Genomic DNA, 14,768 nt, shown 5'->3' on the forward strand with positions numbered 1-14,768 from the left:
CTTAAAAATTAAAGTTTATAGCGCCCTCTGCAGGGAAGGGGAGATTATGCGTAAGTGGACTTTTTTTTTTCCTCTTGCTTTTCTTTTTATATTATTTCATAGAGTAACTTATAATAAACATCTTACTACAGTTTATGGTTAATTTGTTTAATAAAGGACTTTTAGACGCTACAAATGAATAAAAGTCATCACTCTGTGTGTGTGTGTGTGAGTGTGTGTGTGTGTGTGTGTGAATGATGGAGGGCGGGGGCGCGGTTGCAGGCAGACGCTAAGGATGAAGACCGCGACTGAATTTACAACAAGTGAGTGAACTGTTGCTCCGGAGTCGCTCTTCACCGGGAAGTCGAGTCTGTTGTGGAAATATGTGATTTCACCCGCAGGAAGAACCGACAAACACCGGTACTCTTACAAACCGACACAGTACTTCTCCGGTCGCTGCTCTTTGAACCAAACGGAGCTTTAAGTTCTAAATTCAGAGTGACTTACTTCTGCCGGAAGTGTTGGAGCGTCTCGACAGTGTTTGGATTTTTTTCTCTCTCTTTTTATCCTTGTGTCGGAGCAGTTTTCCAGAAGCCTTTTCATCCATCCATTCGTCCATCCATTCGTTCGTCCATCCTCCTGTTAATCCGCACCCGCAGCGACGGACTGAACACGGAGTGAGGAGAAAACAGGAACAGAAAACAAACCAGGGTGAGATCGTTAATATCTGCAAGAAAAAGTTTGTCTGCTAGATCGTTATTGTTGTTGTTGTTTTTTTTTTAAGGTTCAGTTCATCTGGAGGAATATTTGTGTTATTAAAAAAAACAGTTTAAGTTCACAGTACGGTGGATTAGAAAAACTTATTTTTAATATCAATAATAATCCTACTAATCCCAGTAATTATTGATAAATGTTTGTGGAACACGTTGGATTTGTTATGTTTTTGGGTGTTTTTTTTTTGTTTTTTTTTTGCATTGATACATTATAAGTGAAATGTTTCAAAAGATATAAAATGTTTGTTAAATATCAGTGTTCAAATAGAAAAAAAAAACTCATTGTTATTTATAAAGAATATTTTTATGTTGTTATATAATAAAACTATTCTTTTTTTAGTAATAACAGAGCTTGTAGAAGTAACATTAATATTCCAGCGTTGTTATATTTTCTTGTGTATTTAAAGTTTTGATGAAAACAACAATAATTATTTATTGATATAAAGGTTGTTTTGTTTTTCTTTTCTTCGTCTTCATCTTCCTCCTGATTTTCCATTCTTCTTCTGTTCTTTATGGCGTGTTAACGCTTCTATCTGTTACTCCTGGCTTTATTGTGTGTGTGTTATGTTTTATACTTCTAGGCTACCACACAATTGACCAGTTGGCTGTGACGCCGATATAAACGCTTCCTTCCTGAGCCCGTGCCGCCGTCAGGAAAAGAGTTTCCAGCCGCGCTGCAGTTTGGCCTGCTGCTCCTTCTCAGTGTGCCTTTTTATGACCTATAACAAATTTATATTTTGAATAGAAGAGTAGACTGCTGCGGCAAATCAAATCCTGGCTTCTTTAGAGAGTGGACACATATAGGAGGCTCGGGCCGTGACCTTATCAACAAGGACACACAGAGAGACAGAGAGAGAGAGAAGGAAACAAAAGACAAGCGGAGAGACTCGTCCGTTTCTCTGCTCTTCGCGTCTCATTCTCCAACAGACAACCAACAACCAGAGCCCACTTTCTTGAATGTGGTGGGTGAGATGAACTCCAGTGGGAATATTGTAGACCCCACCTGACAGCTTTCTGCCTGAACAACTCAAAGCTTTCCTCCGGAGCAGCCAGAGGACCAGAGTCACTGAAGTAGTTTCACATCATTCTGTTATTTTACTGTAATGCTCGTTACTGGATGAAACGGTGGTGCACAGCTGTCGACAGGTTAACAGAGTGACTTGTTTAAAGTGGAAAACAGAACCCGAAGAAATGGAGATTCATATTATATTTGTCATCATTCCTGAGACGACTGAATAATAATTCCCAGCTCTTTAAAAAAAAAACAAAAACAAAAAAACCCAGCCTGTCCTGATCCAAGGAATCACACATTTCCACCCCTTTTCCCTCTGACCCACTAATTCAGAACCTTCCCGTCGACGTCCAGTAGTGACTTTTTTCGTCCCAGAGTTCAGCCTGGCCGGCACAACCATTCCAGCTAAGGGGGAGGAGGACTTCCTCACACTGGCCGCTTCACGGCTCAGCCGCAAGAAACGTGTCATCGGGGCTGGAGTCGGTGTGGCCATGGTTCTGGTCCTGCTGGTGGCCATTCCCCTATTGGTCCACACCACCAAAGGGGGTGGGTCTGGAGGAGGGGGCAACCATTACGAAATGCTAGGAAGCTGCAAAATGGTGTGTGACACTTTCACCCCCCCACAGGGGGAGCTGTCAGTTGTGTCCCCTCAGCCCCCAGACTTCCCAAACCGCAAGGGGAAACCAGGCTTTAGAGGAAGCCCTGGACTTCCTGGTCCTCCAGGCCCAAGAGGACCTCCTGGAGAGCCCGGTAAGCCTGGTCCACCTGGTCCCCCGGGGCCTGGACCTGGTGGCTACGGCTCCTCTTTCTACAGCCCCAAAATTGCCTTCTACGCGGGCCTCCGCAAACAACACGAAGGGAGTGAAATACTTAAGTTTGATGATGTGGTGACCAACGTGGGGAACTACTACGAGCCCAGCACTGGCAAGTTCACCTGCCCACTGCCAGGTATCTACTACTTCACCTACCACGTCCTGATGAGAGGTGGCGATGGAACCAGCATGTGGGCGGACCTGAAGAAGAACGGTCAGGTAGGAGGGACTTAGGTGCTTTCAACTGAGTCTGAAGTGTTTGTTTGTTGTTGGGTTTTTTTTTTTCAGCGTTAATGGAAAGTATCACATTCTAAAAAATAGAATTTATCAAAGTTAAAAACAACTTACAGAATTGTATTCAGATTCTACACATGGGACACTGTCAAATGTCCATTTAAATAGAAAAATAATATAGATTAAAAAATGTCAAACATAAGGCCTGCGGGCCAGAACCGGCCCACTTGAAACGTTTTGAAAGTATAAAAAGGACAAACACTTGAATGTGAGTATTTTTCTAATATATTTATACTTATTTGCATTAAAAAAGGGATAAAAACATGGATTTATAGATACTTATAGGTATTTCTGTTGTGATTGTACTGGCCCGGCCCATTTGACATCTGTCTTGGCTGCATTTGGACCATGGACCACAATGACTTTGACAGCCCTGGTCTAATGGATTGTGAGGGAGTGTGGACTGATTAACATTGTTGAAGACTCTCGTGCCTCAGTGACGACTCAAAATCCACCAACTCTGTGATAAATGGTTAATCATGACCAGTAACGAGAATCATGATTAATCATGATTAATCCACATCAGTAGACGTGGATTAATAGAAGAAGTAGAACTGATTATTCTGATTAAAAATCGACTGACAACGGTATGCAAATACAGTCGACGTCACTTTGGAATTCCTCTCCTGGGAATTCTCCTGACAGCACCGTAGTCAAATATCTGGGCAGAATCCAAGTGAGTTTCAGTAGGAAGAGCACAGGAGCGATGGGAATGATTTTTTCACACACAAACCAGGAACTTTCACCTGGAACCAACCAAGATCATCCTGCTGTTATAAACCCAAGTCACAACCCTTAACTGGACATTAGTAGAATTTTATGTCAGCAAACAATTATTGATCAGCACAAAAATTCACTGGCACTGCAGATACATTAACTCACTGTACATTTTATATATATATATATATATATAACGGATAAGCGGATGAAAATGGATGGAGGGATATATATATATATATATTGATAAATAGACTTTATTGATCCCAGGTTGGGAAATTGCAGAAGGTCTCAAGAATCCAATTTCCCCCAAAATTAGAACACGTTTATAAAGATAAATCAAATATTTGATGCACACAAATGAAAATGATCAAAATAAAAAAATCGTAAACTTTTCTCAAAAAATAAAATCAACGAAACCAAGTGAATACATGGAAGAGCACGGTGGTAATTAAACAGACAACTTGTGAGGAAAGGGAGAGCGAGTACGAGATTGACAGCCCAGCGTTCGGGATGATAACAATCCACCACATCTCAGTGGAACAAAACCAAAACGCAGCATCTGGCTACTGTCCTCCGAGGAACTCTGACTTCAACGCTAATAAATAAACAAGTGCAAACGGTTGCAAATAGCCTTGAACGCAGCCATCTGGAGATCTGTGACAAGCTTGAATTGCTAAGCCCTCGTTCTGTTGAGGTACCCTTATTCTGACATGTGTGCTACGGAACAGAGAAATTATATCCTGGGGATTAGAACTGGAGGAGAGAAGGGGGGGGGGGGGGGGGTTGCTTGCTTTGTAACAAGCCAAACAGAACCAAGCACTTGATACAAGAGTGGTTTCTCTGTACAGTAGATAAACTGACAGCAATATGGTGCAACAGACCAGTGGTTAAACCTCCAGTCTGTAGTCTCTAAATACACACAAGAACCACTGGTAAGAACCTGGTCTGGGACAGACATGGGCAAACTGTGGCCCGGGGGCCCGATATGGCCCTGTAGGGCTCTCTAATCCTGCCTGCCGTGACTAAATGTGCCTATACTTTGTTTACATTTTAGAACGTCGGTCTTTTTCATCATTCACCTGCCTGTAATCAAACAAAATCTCGGACTTTTATGCCAGTGTAGCTACATGAGTCGATGCTAACGATGAGAAAAGTGGTTAAAACCAGTAACAACTGCATCTGATTGGCCCTCGGCATGCTCACCTCTAACAGTGTTCCCTCTCTATATCCCTGTTCTGCTTTCGCACCCTCAGTGCTGCTGAGAATCAAAGGTCACAGACACAGGTGCAGCTGATTATTATTATTTTTTTTCACTTATTTTTTATTCTATATTTCTTTGGCCTGGGTACGACATGAAAGAAAATTGCAAAGGAAGGACACGGATAAAAGTCCTGTTTTGTTGCTTTATCAAAGTAAACGTCTGTCTGCGTCGATAGCAGGCGTCACAACGATTTTCCGATGCGTTTGTAAAGTATACAGTTATGTACAGAGCATCTATTAAAGGAGCGCAGAGTTCATAAAAGAGTTATTTCTGTATTTCCTGAATTAGAGAGGAGGTGCAGAATAAAGTGGACTGTTAAATGCCAGACATAATTGGAGGACGTGGTTTGTTGCGCACACATTGTCATTCCTGTCTTCTCCCGCTGTTAAATTTTTCATAACTTTTAGATGAGATCCCCCCCCCACCTGTGCCCCATCTTTGCACACACACACACACACACACACACCTTTACCGTCCAAACTGGCTATTGACTTCTTTGCCATTAATTATCTTTTCCATCAACTAAATTATTTAACCCAATTCAGCGCTCATCTTGCCCCACAGTTTCAACACACCTCATTTTATGAATAGACAAATGCTCTGTGAGGACAGTCGTCTCCACACGTCAGTGAGACAAAAACCTTGAGGAAAAATATGGAGAAAGTTTCTCACGTTGGAAAGAGGTGGTGACGAGATTCAAACTTCACCATTATTAGAGTGATTACAACCAGGGATGTCCGATAATGTCGCCCGACCGATATTAGCATACTGTGTAATATCTGTAAGAATCCTTATAGGTTTTTCCTCCGATAATGAAAACCCGATAATCCACGCAATGCCTGGGTTTCGCCAAATGATGTGTGCCCTAAAAAATTTTTTTGGGGATAAACGGCTGCATATCAAAGTGAAAGTCACTAGATGGCAGCATTGCAGCTCATTTAATTAATCTCATGCTCATACAGTGGTTTGTACAGATAAATAAATAAATATCACCAAGCCCATATCGGTATCAGTTGATATCGGAATCGGAAATTAAGTGTTTGGACAATATCGGGAAAAAAGTTAATATCGGACATCTCAAATTACAACGCTTTTCATATCGGACATCTCAAATTACAACGCTTTTCTTCTTTTAGTTGCTTTTATGCTTATTGTATAGAATAGATATCAAAGTAAAAGTACATGAACTGATTTTCCATGGGAACCGACTGGTGCCTTTGACAATTCTGAAGTAAGAATTAAATCTCGACCCAGCGGGCGGTCGTCTCAGCTGAGCGTTCACCAGCATGACTGTGTCCAGAGGAAACAAACATCCGTCTGGAGCTGATTAACACTGTTACCCACGTGTGAGCAATCGCTCGTTACCAGCAAACTGAACACTAATCACTGTGTTATTACCTGACATGGACATTTAACACGTTAACATTTAACTAACAATTAGGGCTTTTTAATTAGATTAAAAAAAAAACAACTGTGCAGGATTACAGTATCCCAGTAAACCTCCCCTCCCTCACAAAAATATATCATTTATTTTACATAACATTGTGTTAGTCTAACTGGAACTGGACTCATCAGCACCGTTTGAAATGCCTATGTCAAATGACATTGAGATTATTATTATTGTGGCTGTGTGATCCAATGGTAAAAGAACATGTATTGCTGCAAGTGTACTGTATGAAAGAGAGAACGGGGAGAAAGTTTGTTTTTGTAAATGTATCGCATTGTGTCAGACCTGTATGAATAATGTTGATGAATGGGAGCTGAGAACGAGAGATCCTGGAGAGAGAGCTCACTGCAGCCACGGACAGGAAAGGGACAAGTAAGGTGACAGAGTGGGAAAAGAGATGGATGGATGGATGGATGGATGGATGGATGGATGGATGGTCACAGGAGAATGGACCAGGAAAGATGAGTAAAGCAGTAACATCCTCTCAACTCATTTTGACCAGTACAATCACACCGTAATAAATTACAAGTACATGAGATATTTATTATTATTATTATGAAGTGTTTGTGTATATTTTTTTTTTTCAAAATTCATCATTCTATTATTTTGGCCAGCGAGCCGTATGTTTGACAACCCCGCTCTGGGGTATGAGGAAAGGGGATGTTGCCATGTAATCAGACTGATGTCCGTAGAAAAGCAAATCCAAGGAATGTGTACCTTCAAAAAAAAAAAATAATAAAATAAACCAACCCTGACAGTTGAAAGAATCCCCTCCACACCTACTGTCCTATAACTCTTTAAAAGATTGGTGTCGAAGACGGCGACCTTTTCAATGGATATATAATTCACCTCCAATATGTACTCTGCCCTTTACAGCTGTGAGCACAGTCCGTGTATGAATATTTATAGCTGGACAATAATGGTCGGAACTGGGTTTGGTCATTGGGTCAGTTAGGTACACACACACCCACACACTGTACTGAGGTTCGTCACCGCAGTAGCATTTCGTCTCATTATGCCTCGGTGGCATCGTGTTGATTTGACCTCCTGGAGGATGAAGCCGCCGGACGCAGCGGACTCCTGTTACAGCCCACTGAGATTTTTCCGAAATGTGATTCAGCCTTAACAATCAGAGGTGTGAAGTTTAGCAGGGAGAGTGAACAATACGTGAAGAAAGGTTAATTTGGAAGGTGCTGACTGGTGTGGAGTTTGACAAAGGTTTCACGTGGGTTTTTACTTTTTTTTTTCCCCCCCGTGTGTAAAATTACCCTGAGAATTTGAAACTAGCATGAAAAGCTAGTTACGGCGTTAACGTCAGGTGTGTGTCGTATAATTACCATCTAGGAGCTGGGTTGCTAAATAAATAAATCAGTTAAAGGCTGAGGTGATGACAGGCTTGGACTAAATTAGAGGCAAAATTGTCTCCGCTCCCGTGGTAAAGTGCGATGAGGCTACTGTGAAAAGTGTGAGCTGTTAATTACAATATGTTAGACAGGGTGTCGATACGTGGCTCATGTGGCACTTCATTAGCCTGTAGTTTAATACATCTCTACTGCAGCGGCTGTGTGTAATAATACTCGGGGAATAATATTTCATACATATAGTTCAGCGTTTTTGTATCAAACTCTCAAATGACTGGACATGTTAACGGGAGACGAGGGTTAAACAGCCTTCTCCTTCAGACATTTCATGTTCGTCCAACAGTCAGACTCCTTTTCATTTGTGTTCTTTTTTCCTACTTGTTTTCGTCCCGCAAAATAAACAGAGCCATTATTGTATTTAACATAGACATGTTTCTGGTGTAATGGCCTCGGCCATTATATTCTGCAGACTCGAGGGTTTAGTCTGGTTGCCACGGTGTTTGTCCTCATGCCTTTATTGTTCCTGTTGCTCCTTCCCCTCACCACCATATCATTATTTCTCCTCATCAAAAAGCAGCATCAGGTCTCCTTTACAGGCAGCAGCCTTTCATGCTGATGCACGGTGCCTGACCCAACATGGAAACTAAACATTCACACTTCATAACTTTTCACCTGTCACACATTTGATCCATATTTTACTACAATTTGTGCAATTCTAACTGATTCAAATCTTTCTAAACATCAGTACGCTAAAATAAAAAAGTTATCACTGCACAAAGAATGCAGCAATAACAAAAAATGTTGATTCATCAGGGGTTCTCAACCTCCAGTCCGGGGACCGGTGCCGGTCTGTAGGTCATTTGGTACCGGGCCACAGTGGGCCGCAGTGAAAAAATGTACTTTTAGTTTTTACTAATTTACTTCATACCAAAATAATCCAGTCATATCCCTGTACTTTCTTCATTCTAAGATAATCTGTCGATATTTCAAACCAACAGGTCAAAGGTCATTCAGACTCTGATACTGCTGACCGGTCCTTGGTACAAATCAGGTTGGGGACGACTGACATACATCACTTTTTTTTTCTTTTTTTTTTACAGAAGCTTCTACTGTAATTTCTCCATTTTCAATGTCGACCACATCACAAAACCAACCAGATAACATCGTTCGTAGAGCAAAAATACAAAAACACATCCCCTTAACAGCAGCTATTACAGTAACATCCCCTCATTTTAAACACTGTGATTCAGGCAGGCTGTCCACACAACGTATGAAGTCGTCTTTTCTGTCCTCAAAGGTTGTTTTTTATTTGACTGTGGAGCCAATTAGAGATTTTCTAATCAACGTCTTTACACCTGGGTGTCCAGTGTCATGGCAAAATGTTAGCATTTAGCAAATGCCAATTAGTGAGTGAGCGCACAGTGCACGAGGAGGGCTACTTGTCGACCTGTGAAAAGAACACAGGATACCTTCACTCTACATGGGTGGGGGCTGGAGGAGGAGGAGGAGGAGAGAAAGAGAAAGAGAGCATCAGCTTTCAAACAAAATGGCCATCTCAACTGCCCCCCCTCCCCACTTTAGCCCCAGAGGTCCCTCAGGTAAGTTTAAGAGACCCTGTCTCAATCGGCCCGCTCTGCTCTGAGAGGTCTGTACATCACAGTCAATGAATCCTGTCAGTTTTATTACCACCAGATAAAAGCAACGCTGCCAAACAAAACAATTGTGAAAAAGGGAAGACGCCGTGTGGACGGCCCCCTCCCCCCCCCCACCCCTCTGTGAACAGGAACATGCTTGATTGAGTTTGTTATCCAACAGGCGCGCTCCCCATCACTCAAAGCCTGACTCAACTTCTTTACACAAATCCTGAGTCTGGGCGTATGTGCAGCTGCTCACTTCAAGCTAAAGCCCTCATTTTAATTTCCCTCCTTTTGAACCCCACCCACGTGACGTCCAGCTTTGAGACGAGACATTACGAGAACTGTTTTATCCTGGCTTCATACGAAGAATCCCTTTCTACTTGTTCCTCCTGGGATTTGGGACTAAGTGGAATCAAACCCAGAACCTTTAGCTTGGCAGTCTGGGATCCTCCCACTGCACTAATCGAGTCCCGTAATTCCAATACACGACAATATGATGAGTCATATTTGAGACACACAACAGGAAATGTTTTACATATATAAATATATATATATGTAAAATTGATCTCCATAAGTGAATGATGTCTACATGCTCAGCTTCCTCCCTCCGTCCTTCTGCCTCTGCTTCATTTCCTCATCTGTCCATCACCATTTTACGTTCCTTTCCTAATAAGAAGTGGAGGCAGTGTAATCTTCTCCATTGTCCCGTGGGCCTCCCTTTTGCCCGGCAGCAGCAGATCAAGTCAGAGCAGCATCGGGCCAACAGACAGAAATTCACTCTCTTGTCACTATCAATCTCCGCCGCTGTTGACAATAATCCTGATTTGCCTTTCCCCTCGTTTTCACTCCCAAAGCTCCAGCGCCTCCTGCCTGCTTCAGGAAAACAAGGCCTCTCTGTAACAGTTACTGACAGTCAGACCTGTGGCTTCACCACCACCACAGCAGCTGGGATTTGAACAGCAGTGAAAGTGAAAATACTTTCCCAAATACAGGGGCTGAAACACAGTCCTAATCCAATCAGACGTGTGTCAGATGTTTTTGGTTTTTTACATTTTTTAGTCTGATCTGGTTGTGTTGCATTTCATCCGACTTTTACGTTTTTTACATTTTTTAGTCTGATCTGGTCGTGTTGCATTTCATCCGACTTTTACGTCACTAAAGTGGGACGTTTCAATTCTGAGTGGGGCAACGACCATGCACACACTGTAAACGGAGCTGGTCAGAGAAAACTACAACTCACATCTTAGACATGGCCGGGCTTCAACCCCAGAACTCTGCTCTTTGACGGACAAAGAAATACTGCACACCTGAAGTGATCTGTGCACGCGTGTCACTTCAGTCAGAGTCCATTCACAACAGCTTCAACAACAATGCAGAAAGCAAAAAAAATCCAGAAACATTTATTAATACCTTATGGAGTAGTAACATCTGTACAGTCTTCCATTCACAACCGGTCCTTCAGGGGGCACTGTAATGCTGATGTGGGCCCCCCCGTCCCCGGTGAAAATGAGTTTGACACCCCTGCTGCACTGGAGCGATGTAGGTACAGGAGGGAAATATAGTTATAAATGTAAGAAAAACACTTTAAATGTCAACATCGCCGCACTGTCTCGGTAAAGGGCTAAGTAAACCTCTGTGTCTCATAAGGAAGTCAACCATAAAAGCCATAAATAACATTGTGTCCTTTTGGCTGGCAAACGTAATTAGCTGATGTTCGTGTTTTAAAGGCCATTTCAATGAGTTGGTGTAAATACCACTGCTGCAACTTTTGTTGTGACCCTTAATTGTGGGAAGGCGGACGTAAGCGGCGTAATGAGCTGTGATAAAACGAAGGGCCGACGGCCTCGTCCTCCACGTCCATACAGTACTGGAGCCGAGGAGATGCAGTGCCCCCCCACCAGCCCACCCCCCCCGATCCTCCCATTGTAACAGCCAGTTGTAGCAGTCTGTCAGATTCCAGCTCCGTTGAAAACACTGTCAGGGGAATCACGGCGTTCAACCATGTAGACAGATGTTGAACGTACGAGATGTCAGAATCTCTTTGCTGTTGTATTTTTTCTGAAACCTATTAGGTTCTCCTCTGGGGAGCCGTTCAGTCCCTTTAGTGCAGAGCCGTCTAAGAGTATGAAATAACAAAACGTCTCATGTGCGGTGTGGTTTTTCACAGGTGTTCACTTGAGATTCATAAAACAAAAAGAGAAAAAAATAGCAACGCTGTTGTTATCGACATGCAGAAAGGGGCGACGCCCCGGGGGGGGGCTGTGTGTGTGTGTGTGTGTGTGTGTAGGATCAAATTCTGACCTCCCTCAAGTATTTCATGGGCCTATCTGACCACTGTGGTCTTTACTGTGCCCCCATTTATTGTGATTGTGTGGAGCTACTGAGGAGTTGGACCTATTAGGCGGGGGAGCTGCCATGGCTGTCCAGCTACCAATTACTGTAGCCTGCAGCCATGTACACCCCGGCCTGACGCATTTGGAGGTAGAGGTGGGGAGGGAGGGTAAGGGGGGGTGGAGTGATGCTGTGGGGAGGAGGGAGAGGGGTCCTCGGGAGACCTGCCACAACAGTGTGCCGTTAATCAATCCGATTTAGACCGGACAGGGACACACTTAGTCGCTGCTCCCGCCAACACTGACATGGTGTGTGTGTGTGTGTGTGCGTGACCTGCATCTTATTGGTGTGTAAGGACACGAAAAGATGGATAGATGGGTGCGGGATGAAGAGATAGAGATGGGGTGGCGAAATGGGAGAGTGATGATGGAATGGGCGTGAGGCGTGGAGAGAAGACAACAATTAATGGAGTGATGTGAGTTGAATAAAAACACAGGAAATGGATCGATTCACTGCTGCTTAAGGAGGTGGCTTAGAACGCTCACCTGTTCTAAATGGGGAACATGACTTTAAAGAAGTATATCAAGTCCAACTGGTATTAATATGTGATACATGCTGATGAATAAGCTCGTTATTCAACGCAGGAGGAGGGAAACAAATTACGTTTCTTTGGTTTCTTTTTGTTTTGACAATAACTGTGGCGTGAAGGAGCCGACGTCCGCGCAAGATGATGGACCACATCCTTAGTCAGACTCAGACTCAGAGCAGCAGACAAGGATGGAGTGAGGTTTCCATATTTGCATTCATTAATATGTATGCGCTTGTGTGCGTTATTTTCCACTATTAAATGGATTGTCTGCTTGAATAGTTGGTTACTTATCCAGTGATGGTGCAATTTATTATAAGGAGATTTGTGGGTGGAGAGGAAAAATAACTCTGGACTCGGAAGGGAAATAATTAAATTACAACATAATAAACAAGGATCTCACAGTTTTCTTTTTTTAGTCGATGGCTATCTAGAAAAATGTCTTCAGTCATGTACGAGGGTGGGTCAAAAACTTTAAAGCCATATATATATAATTATTGTTTTAATTATTATAATTCCAAAACATTTCAGATTTTTTACAATATGTTTTTAATATGTGAAGACGTCTTACGGGCGTCTGGGACAACTTTACGTCCATTTTCTTTTAAATCATGACCTCATTGTTCAACGTTGAGCTGTTTTGATTTGCAATCAATCCATCAACAAAACAATAGCAGGTGCAGGTTAGGAAACACTGCACACAGAAACGACTCAACCTGATTGGAGGAGACTCAGTACTCACAGGTGGATCAGGTGTTGAGGCGACTCTGGAAAGACGCTGAGAGTTACTAAGAAAGGTCACTTTCTCAGAGTGAAGCTGGAGGCCAAAGGTCAGCGCACATCTCATCCGTGTGTCCAGTGGACAGGAAGGCATCTGTGCTGATGTCCGTACCCTGAAACCACAGGAAGTTAAAATGGCACTGGTCACTTTTGGATGAACTGAAGAGAGAAGTTTAGGTCAGGATAAAAAAAGGAAATTTTCTGTTAGAACTGTTCTACTTTAAAATGACTTGGCGTATTAAACGAGGATACAATGATGTACCAATAATTCATCTTAATATTTTTTAAATTTATTTTTAAATAATAATTTAATTTTTAATTTATTTTTACTTAATTTCAATAATTTAGCTCTTTTTAACTCTTTCTTCAGTTTGATTCTTTTCTACATCTATTAACATTAACCTTTGCTTTTTGCTGTGCTTGAAAAATGTGAATAAAAGACAAACTAACCTAAAACTGTTAGCAGTTAGCATGCAAGTAGGTTATTATTTCAATAGAATGAGCAAATTGCTGCTTATTCCAAAAAAGACCCAATGACATCAAAATGTTTCCGTCCATCATCTTTGCTAACTAACACCTGTGTCTGTCTTCCTCTCAGGTTCGAGCCAGTGCAATCGCTCAGGATGCAGATCAGAACTACGACTATGCCTCCAACAGTGTCATCTTGCACCTGGATGTGGGTGACGAGGTGTGTGTGCAGCTGGACGGGGGCAAAGTCCACGGGGGCAACACCAATAAATACAGCACCTTCTCTGGCTTCCTCATCTACCCCGATTGAGAGAACGCTAACGTTTCACGTACTCTGCCTCTATTTTCTATTCCAGACTACAGTCCCCCCCCCACACACCCTTCAGCCGACCCCCCAGCATGACATACATCTAGAATGAAATTTCTCATTTCACTGCTGTTCAATAGACAAAACATAAAATAACAGAACAACCACCGATAGAAAATAGAGTTTAAAGAGAGAATTGTGTAAAATACATATAGTACTGTACAGTATGTAGTAGCAGCGTACTTCTTTTATTTCAGATACACATACTGTGTACTCTGTCCTGTGTGTGTGTTAGCATGGCACAAAACACAACACAATTAGCATCTGTTTCTCATGCACACATTGTTATGTACCGGCACACGCAGGTGTAAATGCACCAATTAAACTAATCACACTGGTTTTCTACCAATGAGAAGAGAGACGGTGCTTTAAAACGGACTAAGACCATTTGAGCCCAAATCAAAGTGTGTGTATTTGGCTCCAGTCTCGCCTTTGTGCGATGGTTTTTCAATACGGACACAGAAACTAAAAGAAAAAAAAAATGAACATATTGATCCAAAGTGTTAATGCTGCCAACACGTGATCGTAATCACTCTGGTTTTAGGGCTTGTGTGCAACAGTCTGCCTGTGTTTCCTCCTCACTTTGTGTTCAGGATTTAATCACGTCACTCCGCTGCCAGCCTAGAATGTGCAGGTTCTAAGTCCTGTTGAGATAATGGTTGTCAGGTTGTCAAAGAAAGTCCCTTAACACACACACACACACAGACACACACACACAGCGTATCAATACTGAGGTTCAGCTTGGAGATTTCCTCTGAGCCGGAGCTTATGACAGAGCCTCATCATGTTCTACTAATGAGCTGAGGATTTTCTCTGTTCAGACACACAAACATCGTGGAAACCTGCTCAGTTGCTTTCTTTGAAACAAGTTGAAGACTGTGGATATAATGTTTCTGTTTGACATTTAAAAAAGTGACTTGTTTTTGATGCGTCTGTTGCC

At 42.4% G+C, this 14,768-nt stretch overlaps 1 protein-coding gene across 2 annotated transcripts; it reads left to right on the forward strand.

The window, feature by feature from the left end:
- Positions 1–609: 609 nt before the first annotated feature.
- Positions 610–14,761, forward strand: c1ql4b (complement component 1, q subcomponent-like 4b). Of its 2 annotated transcripts, XM_008320014.2 has the most exons (3): positions 610–690; positions 1,334–2,795; positions 13,592–14,761. In XM_008320014.2, exons 2-3 carry the CDS (start codon positions 2,256–2,258, stop codon positions 13,769–13,771), a joined length of 720 nt encoding a protein of 239 aa, XP_008318236.1. In that variant the 5' UTR covers positions 610–690; positions 1,334–2,255; the 3' UTR covers positions 13,772–14,761. The 2 variants fall into 2 exon arrangements, with proteins under 2 accessions (XP_008318236.1, XP_024916169.1); XM_025060401.1 differs by lacking the exon at positions 610–690 and having other exon boundaries at positions 1,141–2,795.
- Positions 14,762–14,768: the final 7 nt, after the last annotated feature.

Source organism: Cynoglossus semilaevis, chromosome 11 (genome assembly GCF_000523025.1).
Source record: "Cynoglossus semilaevis isolate Cse_v1.0 chromosome 11, Cse_v1.0, whole genome shotgun sequence".
Taxonomy (NCBI): Eukaryota; Metazoa; Chordata; class Actinopteri; order Pleuronectiformes; family Cynoglossidae; genus Cynoglossus; species Cynoglossus semilaevis.